General features: G+C 46.9%; 1 protein-coding gene across 8 annotated transcripts in view; it reads left to right on the top strand.

Moving 5' to 3' along the window:
* DENND2B (DENN domain containing 2B) overlaps positions 1-14,958 on the top strand; it is a 158,037-nt gene that overhangs the window by 98,481 nt on the left and 44,598 nt on the right. For 7 of the 8 annotated variants that reach the window (XM_036028984.1, XM_036028981.1, XM_036028987.1 and 4 more), the window contains one exon: positions 5,476-5,580. In XM_036028984.1, the coding sequence (XP_035884877.1) occupies positions 5,476-5,580 (105 nt within the window). Of the gene's footprint in view, positions 1-322; positions 386-5,475; positions 5,581-14,958 lie in introns of those variants that run through there. The other variant, XM_036028986.1, reaches the window with a different exon arrangement.

Genomic DNA, 14,958 nt, shown 5'->3' with positions numbered 1-14,958 from the left:
TCATTCTTAGAGGCGGGGCAACCCTCAGAAGGCGCTCCCTTCAGATCCTGACCTCCAGTGGGGCTCTTCTTGGGCCTTGGGGAGAGCCTCCAGATCCGGTGATGGGGTTGGATGGTGGGGAGAGGGAGCACTTGGGAAGCTGGGAGAGTGTTGCAAGATGAAGGCTGACCTGAGCAAAAAGCTCTTTCTTCCAGTGGCACTTGAGGGGAGTAGCTGTGGGTTTTCAAGTGGCTAGGAAGCGATGCCCTGTGCTGGAATAGGCTCTTCTTCCCTGCACTGCTCAGGCCCAGCTGCCCAGGAGGCTTGTGTGGCTGCCCACAGTGTGGCACCTCTCAGAGCTTCCCTGCTGGGGCTGCAGTACTCACCTGCTGCCTGGGAGGCCCAGGTCAGAGCTGCATGAGGCTGGCCAGCTGCAGGCGTTGGGTGGGGAAATTGGGAGAGCTTGCTGCATCTAAATGGGTCACTTCTCAGGTCTGGCTTACTGTGGTCATACTGTATGGAAATGCAGGCAGCAATGGCAGATTTTCTGATTTTTCAAGAGAAACCAAAAATCTGATTTTTTATTTGTATTTTTATTTGTACACACCCCAGTTTTAAAATGTTTGACAACTGATTCAAAGCTTTTACAAATAAAGGGAAGGACAAGTGAGACCTTTTTTTTGCTCTTGCCTACAACCAGTTTGTGTCTTTGGGTTTAAACTTTTTCCCCCAGGAACACAAGCGAGGAGAGCAGTTGATAGCAACCAGAGGTGGGTGGCAGGAGAGCTGTTTTGAGATGCAAGAGCTCTGAGCACACCTTTCACTGGATCGGTGATGTACCTGCTCCTCTGCCATCGGGGGGCGGCGGGCAGCGCAGGGTGGAAGAAGCTGAGGGGTGGGAGGAGGGAGAGGGACCGAGTGTTCATTTTTATTTGCTCACAGCTTGGCAGACTCTTGGGAAGATGATTGGTGGTGGCCCTTCATACCTTTCCAAGTCCTTGGAGAACGTGCTATAGGACACATGTTTTCATACTTACGGGTATACAGACTAATCTAAAGTGCTTTCTGAAAATGCAAATCCCTAGGCCTCATCCCTGCAGACTCCCATGCCAGAGGTGGAGGTGGGGCCTGGGACTTGGCATGTCTCACAAGCACCCTGTCGGTGTCGAGGAAAGCAAGTAGACGGTGGAGTCAGGCAGAGCTGAGTCCACATTCCCGCCCTGTTCCTTCACTAGGTGAGTGATCTTGACCCTGTCTCTTCATCTTACTGGACCTAGATTTCCTGATAGGAAAAACGGGTCTGTATGATCTACCGCCTCGTAGAATGGAGAGTGCTGAAGGAGAGGGTGACTAGGGGCCGTGCAGGGTCCTGGCTCGGAGCTGGGGCATGGGGGCAGCCGCGTGGGCTCAGATTCCTGCCTTGCACTTTCTAGCTGTGTGACTTGGAGCAAGCTGTTTAATTGCTCTGTACTTTGATTTCCTCCATATTGTATAAATAATAGAGCCTACTTCATAAGGTTGTTATGAGGATTGAATGACTTAATACATATGAGTGCTTATAACTGTAGCTATTATGATTATACAGAGAATCTCACAGTGTGTCTCCTAGTAAATGTACCTTTGCTTTTCCTTAGGTCCAGTTACTGTGGGTAACAAAGAAGTTGAGGCTTACTTCAATGTTGCCTCGCTATGAGGCCTTCCTTTTACTTGGCTTTTCTCCCTATACAGTTAACTTCTCCGGGGCGGGGATTGTGTCTGTCAGTTTTTATAGCTTGTGCTTTGCAAGTGCCTAGAATGGAGTAAACGTATCAAATGGCAGTGCCAGGGAGTCAGAAAAATGATTCAAGCTTGTGAGTGGAGAAGTTGCCTTCCAAATAACTAGAAAAACATAAGCTGGAAGAAAAGCCATGTACTATTAAGGTTCTCTGTGCCAAACATAACAATCTTGTAAGGTAGGTCATGTTGTTATTATTACTCTTACCATGAGAAAGTCGAGTCTTGGAAAACACCCATGCAGTGTCCCTTAAGTAGTAGTTGATAGAGGCGGGCTTGGACTTAGTTATCTAACTCCAAGTCAGGTGTTCGTCCCTCTGCACCTTATGTTTCTGGGACTGGGATCTCTTTGTCTCAATGCAGAGTTTGCAGAAAAATTCTAGAGGTGCCGTATTGTGTTCCTTTCTCTGGAGCTCAGTAATTCCATTTTTCCAGACGTGCAGTTTCTGTCTGGACTGTACCATTGGTGGGCCTGGGAACGACAGAGCAGCCTCTCAGACTCTTGCTTCTCTGCTCTATTCCCAGTGGTTGTTTCCTCTGCCTCAGCCCGAATAGCCAGGGTGTCAGGCTGAAAGCACAGATGAGAGGCCGGGGTTGTGCTCAGGGCCCCAGGAGAAGCACTGTCCTCTCGGAAGCCAGCTGTGCAGAATGCTCATGTCTGAGCTGCAGGTGTGAAGGATCAGCTGGGTCCTCAGTTCCCCAGCCCCCTAGATTACCCACTGACCCTTATAGATCTGGCCTGTGGAAAGCAGGCAGGATGGAGGACAGTATGAAGAATATACTTTTCATCTGTTCTTCTGACTTACTGGGCACTGTTGGGTTCTCAGCAGTGCCTGCGCGAGATGCCTTAACTCTGAGGCTGCTTTTGAGAGTAACAGCTGTGCTTTTGCAGAAGCATGACCAAGGGTCCCTGCCATGGGCCTGGTAGCAATTTTGATTCACACCTCTATGGTTACGTCTTCACAGGATATTTCTTCTTGAACCAGGCAAATGTCAGTATCACCTACAGTTTTCCTTCTTACCAAGTTGGCTTTGTTTTCATATTCAACCATGTAATAGCATTTCAGAGCAATGGGTCTCAGCTTCTTATGTTGGGAATTCAGGGAGAGAATTTATTGTTCATCATGTTCTTTTAAGATATTTCTGTCTTTAGTCTTTCCACAAGGCTTCTGCCCTTTCCCTGGGGGCTTGCCCTGGAGCTGCTAGAGCATGCCCAGTGCTGTTGTGATGGGTTACGTGGCTGTTGCGACCATTGTTACCATGGGCACAGCTGAAGGCTTATGCTCAGCACATTGATTCCGTGTAACACTGTGCTTGCTGCCGACCCTGAGCACTGGCCTGGGGAAGCTCCCAGGGGCTGCCTCTTCTTTCCCTTCTTCCTGTTACACACGCAGCCCCATGCCAAGCACGTAACTTGGCACTGGGCTGGTGCAGGTAAAGAATGCCTCACCGGAGCCAGTGTGCATCGATGCTCTGGTGGCCGGATGAACTCTTCCTCTTCTTCCATCTCATCGTCATCATCACTAACGTTATGTTGTGTACTTCAGTTTAGAAATATTTTTCCCCAATAGGTAGGGATGGTTTTTCTCCACTTTATGAAGGATAAAAGTGCAGCTTGGGTTTGGCTCCCTTTTCCCTAAAGCACCTGCAGCATTCACCCCAGAGGAGTGTCTCATTGCTCTCACCATCAGATAATAGCTCCTTTGCCTGCTGGCAGCTTCCTCCCTGTCCAGCTCCCACTCTATTCACTACCACCATCACCAGAACCACAGCCCTGACAGCTGCTGTGAAGTTAAAGCAATTTGAGGGGGTGTGTTTCATGTTGAAATTGGAAAAGAAGTATGAGTGATATAAAGAATTAGGGTTCGGCCTATTTTTATCATCAAGACAATCACTTATTTGTATCCAGGTAATAAATAGAGGGCCTCCTGGATTAAGGTCATTCGTGGCCATAAATAAGTATGTTGAACTTTCTCATCCCATATACTTGATTTTGGTCAGTGTGATGAGAATGCCAATCGGAGGGAGAGGCCTGCTGTTCCTGCCTTGTTCAGCGTCCGCGAGGGCAGAGGCAGCCGGGCCAGGGTGCACTTTCCCGATGGTTGTGTCCCATTCACTCTCCAAGGCATTAAAAAAATTTTTTTTTGCTCTTAAGTTTTATTTTAGCATCCATATTGAGATATGCACCTATGATAAAATTCACTCATATAAAGTGTATAATTCAGTTGTTTTTAATTGAATATTCACAGAATTATGTAGGCATTGCCATTATGTAATTCCAGAACTTTTTTTCACCCCAAATAGAAACTTTCGTGTTCATTCAGTCACTCCCATTCTTCTACCCTTGACCCGTCCCTCAGCCACCACTGATGGACTTTCTGTCTCTATATATTTGCTGTCTTCTGGACATTAAAAAAAAACATGGCATTAGGGGTTATCCGTGTTATAGAATGTATAATGTATCAATGTACTTTATTCCTTTTCATGCCTGGATAATGTCCACTGCATGCGTACACCACACGTGTTTACGTGCCCGTATGTTGGTGAGTTGTTTCCACTCTGGCTACTGTGAATAATGCTGTTAGGAACCTTTGTGCGTACAAGGATTTGTGTGGACGTGATGTTCTCTTTTCTCTTGGGTGTATACCTAGGAGTGGATGGTGAGGGGTCATGTGGTAACTCTGAGTATAACTTTTTGAGGAACTTCCAAAGCCACTGCACATTTTGAACGAAGGTTCCAGTTTCTCCACAGCCTCATGAGCACTTGTTTTTCTCTCTTTGATTATGGTCGTCCTAATGCCTCTGAAGACACCGCATTGTGGTTTTGATACGTATTTCCTAATGACCAGTAATGCGGAATATCGTTTCATGTGCTAATTGGCCAATTTTATTTCTTTGGAGAAATGTCTATTCAAATCCTTTATCTGCTTTTTAATTGGGATATTTGTCTTTCTGGTATCGAGCTCTTTATGTGTTCTAGATACAAGTTCCTTAGCAGACGTATGATTTGCAAATAATTTCTCCCACTCTGTGGGTGTCTTTTTACATTTTTTATGGTAATTTTTTAATAGCACAAGTTTTTTTATTTTGATATAATACAGTTTATGCCTTTTTTTAAATCCTCACCTGAGGATAAATTTATTGATTTGAGAGAGAACAAAACATCAATTAGTTGTCACCCATACATACCCTGATTGGGTATCAAACCTGCAACCTAGGTATGTGCCCTGAGTGGGAATCAAACCTGCAATGTTTCTGGTGGATGGGACAATGCTCCAACCAACTGAGCGACCTGACCAAGGCTTTAGAACATTTTAAGAGAAGCAAGTCAATTTCAAGTTGATTCAAGAAAAATACTGAATAGTTTTTCAGGAGGTATGCAAATATGGCAACATTCATAAAGGCTATATGGCATGCTAGGAATTTGAGAAACTCTAATTTAAATGGGAAGAGGTAGGATATAGGTGGAGTTTTTTTTTTTTTTTTAATCATTTTCTGTGAACAGATAAGTCATCTGTTAGCTCACAGACTCTCTCTTCCCAGCCCAGACCAGGGGTCCTTAGAGGCTCTTAAGCTCTAACACGTAGAATTAAATATATGTGGGAAAGTGGTTCCTACCACCCACCACAGAAACCCTCTTGGCAGTTTTGGAGGTCATCTGGAAATGTTTGAGGTGCTTTGGGCTGCCCGTGGAAACTTGGCTTATAGGTCTTGTCTTTGCAGGGCTGTGGGTTTGCAGAGAGCCGAAATGACCATGACTGCCAACAAGAATTCCAGCATCACCCATGGAGCTGGAGGCACTAAGGCCCCTCGGGGGACTCTGAGCAGGTGAGTAGGGGAGCAGTGCAGGAGGGAAGGGGGTGCAGGGGTGGGGGGCAGGGGGAATGGGGCTCACTGCAGGGTGCCATCAAGGGACAGCCAAGTGGCCTGGTTCCTGGGCAGGATCCCTGCCAGGATGTAAATGAGTGTCATCATGACTCTGACAGTCAACCTCAGTGACTGATCTGGGCCCAGCTCATGCTGACCATGAAGCAAAAGTAAGATGGATATTTTCTAGTTCCCTAAGTCTCCCCAGGAGAGAGAAATAGGGACCGTAAAACACACTTTGCTTTGTGCTGTCAGAGGAGCCTAGAGCTCCAGGAATGGAGCCAGCAAGAAGCAGCTGATGTTCTTCTGGACGTTTCTTTTTCCCAAAATGAGGACAGATTGAGGGGCTACCCCTGAGCTAGGCTGTGCTGTAGCACTGGAGGCTGACCACACTGGGGGTGAGGGGGCGGCAGTTGTGCACATCAGTACAAGTTCCCAGCAGAAGTCTGGGTCTACAAGTATTTAGGCTGGGCTGCAAACAAGGCAGCTTCGGGAATTGTAGTCAGCCTAAACTATAATCTACTTTGCTGGTTTTTCTTCTTTTTAAAAGTGGGAATGTTGGACCATAGAAAAACCACAATTTTGGACTCATGGAATTGTTTTTAAATCTAAGCTTTAACTACTTAGATCTCAGGGTGTTTTCTTATGCCCTCTAAACTCCTGATTATTCCTCTGTAAAACAGTAACAGTACTTATGTTACAGAGTTGCTATGAGGACTAGCTGAGGTAGTTATGTGTCGTTGCTTAGCATAGTGTCTGGCGTAAAGCCACTCAGTAATTGGCAGCTCCTTCCCTGTGATGGGGTGAAAGCTTCCAGAGCTGCCAGGTAGGTGTCCAGTTCTCACCAGCACTTCTCCGGTCTTGGCCAACACCTGATGCTGATGTCCTAGAAGAACCTCCGGGCTCTTTTATTAAAGCTGCATACCTTTCACAGCCCCTTCTACTGAATCTCAGGTGGACAGGTTTGGCTTTTGGTACCTCCACCACTGGAATGGGTAACTAGCTATGAGAAGGACGCTCAGCTTAGGTTGGGGTAGGCTTGTTCCTTCCAGGATGTCTGGGCTGTGCAGTGCCAGGCTTAGCCCAGTGGGGTGTAGCACCCTCATGTTGGGCCAGGGGTAGTGGATGTGTGATTCATTCAGAGCTGGAGTCCAGATATGGTGGGTAGAATGGGGTGCAGGACATAGCCCTGGGGGAGTCACTGTGCACGGATGAGGCAGGAGGAGTGGTCCCAGTGGGAAGGGCCTGGATGGACTGTGCCAGCCGAACAAACGGAGATGGGTGGGTTCTGACTTGGGAAGTACCTAAGAGCTTGGTACTTAGACAGACAAATGGAATGTCCGCTCTGTGGCAAGAAGACCAATAAGAACCCCTGCCTTCTGCCCACGCACCCTCTCATCCCAGGCCAGAGGGGCTCGCTTGCTTGTTTGCCTCCCTGAACTGGGTGAGGCCAAGAACTGCAGGGACCATCAACTTCTTGGGTAAAAACAGGCAGAAAAACTGAATTCTCCCAGAGCATGTGGTGGCCGAGGCAGAAACAGGTCTAGATGGCAGAGTCTCTGTCTCCCTTTGTCATCTTCTGGGGAGCTGCTTTGCGGGGCTCATAGCAGTCTGGTGGCAGCTGGAGACGGGGGGGTTCATTAAGGTTCTCACATCTTGAATGTGAAGTTGTAGAGGAGAAATAAACATTACATGTGATTGTATGGTGTTATTCTTAATTTTAAAGAAAACAGTATATTTAGAACCTGAATTAGAAATTACCACTCCCAGTAGCCCTTAACTCCTTTAAGTATTCATTTTTGTTTCTAATTTTCACTCTGGGGGGTGATGCGATGCATGTTTACATCCATCACAAAGCAGAATCAGGGCTGCTGATAGTTCTCCACTTTCTACTTAGAAACCTATCTGTATGTTTTACATGTTTTTAGAAATTGCTTCTTTAGCTTCTTAGTATGCTTGCCATCCTAACAAGATGGATGGTGTTTGTAAATATCTGAGCCTCCGGTGTGCCTAAAAAAAGCCTTTTTGCAGCCTCCCACCTAAGTCCTCACTTCCCTCCCTTCCTTCCTTTCTCCCTCCCTTCCTTCCTTCCTCCCTTCCTTCCTTCCCTCCTTCCTTCCTTCCTTCCTTCCTTCCTTCCTTCCTTCCACACTCTTGCTTCCTTCCCTCCCTCCTTTCCTGGGCTTCTGGCATGGAGTCTCAGGCCTCAGTGACTAGCTGCCCCTTTCTCTCAGAGGCTGCTGCTGGACTGTAGGTGTCGTTTTGAATTTGTCATCTGGTGGTTTCTCAGGCTGCCTTCCCCACCAGCCACATCTGGGGTGGGGGTGTTCTTTGGGCTGAGTAGGTAGGGCAGTAGGTCACCAGTTCACTGACGAAGTCATTGTCAGCGAACCCCGGGGGCTCTCCTCCTGGGTGCCAGGCTCTGTGGTGGACAGTAGGGGACAAAGAGGGATGATGGTCTGTTCTCTTTCTTCAAGGCATTTACAACCTGAATGCATGACCTCGGTGTCCTCCTCTCTTAGTCTGACCTTTAACAGGACGTTTGGTAGTAACCTGGAGCCTTTTTCTCATTGTCAGCCCAGAAGTCCTGGTGGGAAAAGTCTCCCTGGTGTGACCGACAGAAACTGGTTGGGGAGTGAAGGGGTCCTAGGGTCTTGGAAGGCTGGACCTTTGACTCCCTAGCTGCCTTGGGGACCTCCATGTCATCCACATGGAGGCAGAGGGACCCAATGTACTAACAGGCATTTATGTCATACTTGAGGACAGACTGTCCTCTGGGGCATGGGAGGCTGGTGGGGAGGGGCAGATGGGACCCTGTGGAACTGTCAAGATAAGTATTTGCAAGGCTGTATCCTTAATTTGATTAAGACTTCACCTGATGCTACTGCTAAGCCAATAGGGGTTAAAGATCTTGAATTCCCTTTCATTGTTAGTTTTTTACTGATGTTTTGCTAATTTATCCTCTTCCTTTTCCTTTGTCTTCATGAGGCAAGATAGGGATGTGGGAGGAGGAAATCTAAGCCATCTGATTTGACCACACCAAAGTTTTGTTCTTTTTTTGTGTCTGGTCTCCTGGAGTAGGTGGGTTTCCCTTTCTCTTTGTTGACAAGGTGTCACCCTTAGTTGCCAGATATACCCTCTTCACAAGCTGTTCCTGCCCCAGCTCAGAAGACATTGCATCCGATTCTGGGTATGTGAGGGCGGATTCTCAAAGCTCCTTTGAATTCCAGAGGTCAGGCTTAATGACCTTGGTTATGGAGGAGCTGTGGTTGGACTAGAAGCAGCGGTGACTTGCAAGCAAGGGAGTGTTGTGTTAGAGGTAACTCAACTGCTGAGGTGGTGTGAGCTTTGCCCTGTGTTGCTCTTAGGAGATCCCCAGGTGCTGTAAGACCTGGCAGGCAGCGGGGGCTGTTTTTAGAAGACTTGCCACGCCTGCTGATTTCCTCGACAGCTTCTTCACTACGAAACTTCAGCACCCAGGTCACTGTGACTTGGAAATCCAGGCTGTCGATACTGTGTTTGGGAACTTGCCTGTGGGTATAGGTGTAGGAAACCTGGGTGCCTGTAACAGTGTAGATATCTGGGGGTCAAGGGCTTTGCCTCACTTTTTCCTTCTCCCCTGAGCCTGGAACAATGCCTAATATGTAGAACACAGTTAACTATTTGTTGACTAGTTAACTAGATGGCTGGGAGATCAGCCTCTTAGAGCAAAAGCTACTATTGTGTCTTCCTAATGGGTCTTGTTAACTTTGAACTCCCTTTCTATTCAGTCCATAGACTCTTAGAAAGGCAGCTGAAAAGGGACTTTGGAGTTCTTTCAGTCTAGCCCACTTGTTTCATAGAAGGGGAACTGAGCGCAGAAAAGAGAACGTATTCCCAAGGATGCAAAGCCAGTGGGAGGGAGAACTTAAGGCTAGCTTGTTTGACACTCCTGTCATTTTTTAATGTCCTTCTACATTCACCTCCCTGCAAGCATTACTGGAATCTCCCTGCTCAAACACGACTGTCATCTGTGATACAGTCAAACTTGGCCCGGCTTGTAGGCTTTCATGAAAAGCCCGGTCTTTCGTTTTAGCCTTATCTTCCTGCTCTCTATGCAAACCTTACATTTCTGCCAATCTGGCTGCAAAAAAATGTTAGTTATTTCCCTCCCAGTGCTTTTCTTGGCCTCCCAGCTAGGAAGGATTCCTCTCCCTTCGGCATTCCCTCTTAGAACCTTGGTCTGGAGCCTGCAAATGGCACTTATCAAACAGTGCCTCATGGGGTGGACGTTTGTGTGGGTCATGTTTCCCTAGTCGGTTGGAACTCCTTGCGGGCACAGCACACACCATTTTGGGGTGTTAGAGGTGGAGAGGAATCATGGGATCCTTTTGGCTCAGTTATCTGATGTTACATATGAGGAAGCTAAAGCCCCCATAGAGCTATTTGACAGTGGAACCGTAACTTCACTCACCTGTGCAGGTTTCTGTGCAGAGGAGGCCTTCGTTTGGGATATGGTGAAATCCAGAGAAGTCTTAAGATTTGAATCTGTACCTTAGATTTCAAGAGAAAGGTAAGGAAGATCTCCTGAGAGTAGTGACTGTAGGTTAAAGGAAAGCCTGTGGCTGTAGCCCCACTGTTACCTCAGATGCTTCCTAAAATCCAACCATGATGTTACTGGTATTAATCCGGTTATTTATTATTGCAGAACAAATGACCCTAAACTAAGGTTGGCTCAAACATTAGTGCCTAAAAACATTGTGTTAGTGGTTTAAAACATTAGCAGTCATATACTTTGCTCATAAATTGCAATTTGGGTAGGGCTCATTAGGGAAAGCCCATTTCTATTCCTTGCGGCATCGGTTGGGGTGTCCTGAAGGTTGGGGGTGACGAATGGCTAGGGGCTGGGATCATCCGGAAGGCTTGTTTGAGTGCAGGTCTGTCTGCTGATGCTGGTGGTCAGACGGGGCCTCACGGGGCAGAGGGGGGACGCCTGCACATGGCCTCCGCATTGGGCTGCATGCTTTCGTGGATGACATCAGGGTTCTGAGAGTGAGCATCTCAAGAGAACAAGTCAGAAATGTATGGCGTTTTGATGATGTAGCCTCAGAAATTGCATAGTGCATAGTTTTACTCTATTAAGGCAATAGCAAAGGTCTGCCTAAGTTCAAAGTCAAGAGCTTCATCGATTTCCACTGTGGGAGTATGTGTGAGGGTGGGGGGTTCCCCCAAAACCACTAAGTAATTCTCCTGCACTGGCTTGGTGTCCTACAATTCCACTCAATTCTGACATAATCTAGAATCAGATCCCACAGGTTAAGGGCTCAGTCCCATAACACTGCCTTCCACTTCCACTTCAGATGCCAATTTTCAAGCCCAGGTTGTCACTTGAGCTTCTGACCCACTGACTGTAAGTCAGAGACTTCCATGACCCTCCCCCACCCCCACCCCCGCCTGGGGCCTAATTTGTTAGAGCAGCTCACAGAACTCAGGCACTGTTCACCAGATCACCAGTTTATTACAAAGGATGTGTTACGAGATAGGGATTAACAACCAGATGAAGAGATACGTAGGTCAAAGTCCCAAACCAGGGAACTTCTGTCCACATGGAGTTTAGGCCTGGCATGGGGCTCATGGAAGCATTCTGGTTCACCAGCCTGGATGTTCTCTGCCTTGTCCCTTTGTGTTTTTGTGGAGTCTTTATTACATAGGCACCATTGATTAAATCATTGGCCATTGGTGACTGAGTTGATCTCTGGCCCTTCACTTCTCCCCAGAGATTGTGGGGTGTGACTGAAAGCTCCAACCCTCTTATCACCAGGTTGGTTCTCCTGGAAATCAGCTCCCAACCTTAGCTGGGGTCTGGACGTCACTTCATTAACATAACAAAAGACACCCTTATTCCGGTCTTCCCTTAGGAAATTCCAAGGGTTTTGGAGCTCTGTGCCAGAAACAGGAATGAAAACCAAATATATACTTATTACAAGTCACAGCATCACATGAGGGGAAGGAAAGTGGTTCCTCCTTGATGAGAGCACCAGCGTCATGCTGTGAGAGGACATGTGAGATGGACACGTTGTGGCCACTGTCTTTGGGAAATGTAGTCTGCCACCATCTGCTCTCTGCTCACAAAAATTCACGTCTTTCCCCATTGCAAAATACACTCTTTCTTTCCCTTAAGATCCAGAGTCTCATCCTGTTAATGATACCAGCTCAAAGCCTAGGATCTTGGTGTCCAAATCAGGTCCAGGCATAGATGCGACTCTTGGGGCACAGTCTTTTTTATTGTGTGCAGTTCCTTGAGTATAGTGCTCTTGATGTGAAGTCCTATAAACTTATTCTACCTGCCTATAGTAAAAGAGAAAAGAAATGAACCAAAAAAGGGATCTATTCAGTGTTCAAGCAAATTTTTAAAGGAAACATAAATGAGAAAGGGCTTTCTGGATTAGAAAATAAGATTTGTTTTATTCTCATTCTCTCTAGACAGGAAAGAATTCTCAACTTAAGAAATGGCTTCCACATAAAAAAGAACAAAATGTTATCATTTGCATCAGCATGGGTAGACCTAGAGGGTATTATACTCAGTGAAATAAGTTAGTCAGAGAAAGACAAATACTATGTGATTTCATTTATAGGTGTAATCTAAAGGACAAAATAAATGAACAGACAAAATTGAAACAGACTTAGAGACACAGAGAGCAGACAGGTGGTTGCCAGAGGGGAGTAGGTTGGGGGACTGGGTGAAAGAGGCGAGGGGATTAAGAAGTACAAATTGGCAGCTACAGAATAGTCACGGGGATGTAAAGTACAGCATAGGTAATGTAGTCAATAACATTGTAATAACTATGTATGGTACCAGGTGGGTACTGTAAATATCAGGGGGGAACACTTTGTAGAGTATATAATTGTCTAACCACATGCTGAATACCTGAAACCAATACAAAATAATACTGAAAGTAAACTGTAATTGAAATTTTTTTTAAAAAAGGAAGAAATGGCTTCTAGATTGTGATGGTTTTATAGTGCGTGTGTGTGTGTGTGTGTGTGTGTACTCATCAAACTGTATTCTTTAAATTGTCCACTTTATTATGATTTAATTATCCCTTAATAAATCTTTAAATAATCTGGAGTGGGACTAAAAGATCCTTTGTCAAGACCTCAAAAAGAATTTCAGTGTTGCCTCATAGGCTCTCACAGACAGATGGAGGGCCTCCTAGGGCTCCCAAGGGTGGGCATGCAGATCCCTTGTGAATGACAAGGCTTCTGAGACTCTTAAGAGTGTTGTCAGACACCTGCGTGTGCTGGCTGCACGTGCCAGGGGCTTCCTCACAGTGTGGGGACGGGAAGTGGAGGCTGCTGGTTACTTGAGACCTAGGCCTGAAAAGTGACACAGATTCATTTCTGCTCTATTCTGTCTGTCAGGTAGTCACAGAGCCTAGATTCAAGAGATGGGAGACATGTCAAAGAAATTGAGGGCCATGTTTTTAAAACCGTCACCAGTGTCTTTAGCAGGGTTTCCTGGAGCTGCATTGTCTCCTCTCCCTCTTGGCCTTGCGTGGTGCCTGGCTCTGCTTTATGCACAGTGCCTTTGTTACTGGACCAGGGCCCTGGGGGGTGTTCCTATGAGGCCTCATATTATACCTGCCTCAGACAGGGCTTCTGTCTTGTAAATCCTCTGTGTTCATTGCTGCTGTTTCTCGGAGGACTTGGGGTTCCCACCCAGAGAAGAGCTCACCAGGCCTCTTTGTGCTTCCCTGGAAATCCTCTTGAGGGCAGACAGGTAAGGTTGTGGTGGATTCTTAGATGAGCTTCCTGGAGGTGCAAGGGACTCCGTTTCTGCTCTGACTCAGGTTAGTTCCCATTCTGCTCACCCTAACAAGCTGTAACTGACCTCAAGGGTCTCTGTATGTGGTGGCCCAGATGTAGCCCCACTTGGAGGTTGTCCTGTATCCTACTGCAGCCATCCAACCATTCCAAATGAGGTTGCTTTGGCAGCAGGAAGGCCAAGTTGTGAGTGTCATCCTGTCCTTTGGCTTTGTATCACAGCTGTCCCAGAGTTGAATATCAGTGGGAATGACTGAGCTGAACGTCTGCTCTGGCCTGGAGTCCAAACTTCTGTACATACTGATCGGGCTCAGGCAGCCTTCCTCCCTTCTCTGCTCCTCTGTGACTCAGAGCATGGTCTTGGGGAAGTCTAGTAAGATTGCCATCTCCAGAGTTGGGGCAGTGACTGAGTGATGGGAGGGTGTTGGTGCCCACCGAGCCAGTGGGGCCCACCTTAGTTGAGCAGCCGAGAATGGTGAATGGCCAACTCTCAGAGCTTTCACTTGGAAGCAGGCTAGACACCTGCTTAGGGGTGACTAAGCATATTGGAAGCTGGGCCTGTGTAACCTCAACCTGCAAACAAACTCACTTCATGGCACCTACAGCCCATCTTGATGCCCAGGTCTATTTCCAAGACTCCTAGGAGCCTTCCCCAGCTGACCCCAACTTGTTCCTCTTCCTGATTACTTTTGGAAGCCTGGAGTTCAGAACAGTCTTCTCATCAAGGATTAACAATAGCCTTTCCTGCAAAAAAACCCCTGGGTGCACTCGACAATGAATGGGGCATCCCTTGCCACTAATGCTTCCTGCTGTGTTACTTGACAGTAGCCCGAGTAACTAACCCAGGGGTTCAGTCATGTTCTTGTGAAACAATACTAGAGGGAAAGGCACATATTTTGCATCTTAACTCTCACTTTATGCATACATAGACACACGCAGGTACACACTCACAGACACATGGACACACAGACACATGAGCATTGCTTTTTCTTTAATTTTTTTCCACACCTTAGTTCATACTCTTCATATCCCACCCACTTGTTTTATGCATTTGTCTGTGTGTGTTTGTGCTCCTCTGTTTCTTTTAAATTTCCTTTACATTCTCCCTGCTTTCTTCTCTCTTTCTCTTTCTATCTGTTTATCTTGCTCCCTCTCCTGAAATGTTGGTTTTGGCCTGGCATGTGCTGCAGTGTTGGCGTGCACGCCTGTGTGGAGCAGCAGGCCTGGCGGCCCACTGACAGGGCACGAGTGCCGAGTTTCACAATCCTGCCTCCCTGGGGGCAGGCTCTGGGGCTTTAGGAGAGAGAGAGAGAGAGAGAGAGAGAGAGAGAGAGAGAGAGAGAGAGAGAGGGAGAGAGAGAGAGAGAGAGAGAGAGAGAGGGAGAGAGATGATGTGAACGGAGCCTTAGGTGTCTTTTGGCCACTTCGTACTTTTCTTTCACATGTCTTCTACCTTCATGGAACTACTTATGTATGGTACCCAAACACTTTTAAAATTTATGTCCCCTTAGTCACCCAGCTAGTTTACCTGGGTAC

This window comes from Phyllostomus discolor, chromosome 6 (assembly GCF_004126475.2).
Source record: "Phyllostomus discolor isolate MPI-MPIP mPhyDis1 chromosome 6, mPhyDis1.pri.v3, whole genome shotgun sequence".
In the NCBI taxonomy this organism is placed as follows: Eukaryota; Metazoa; Chordata; class Mammalia; order Chiroptera; family Phyllostomidae; genus Phyllostomus; species Phyllostomus discolor.
The sequence above is the reverse complement of the archived record's forward strand: the minus strand, read 5'-3'. Positions and strand labels throughout refer to the sequence as shown.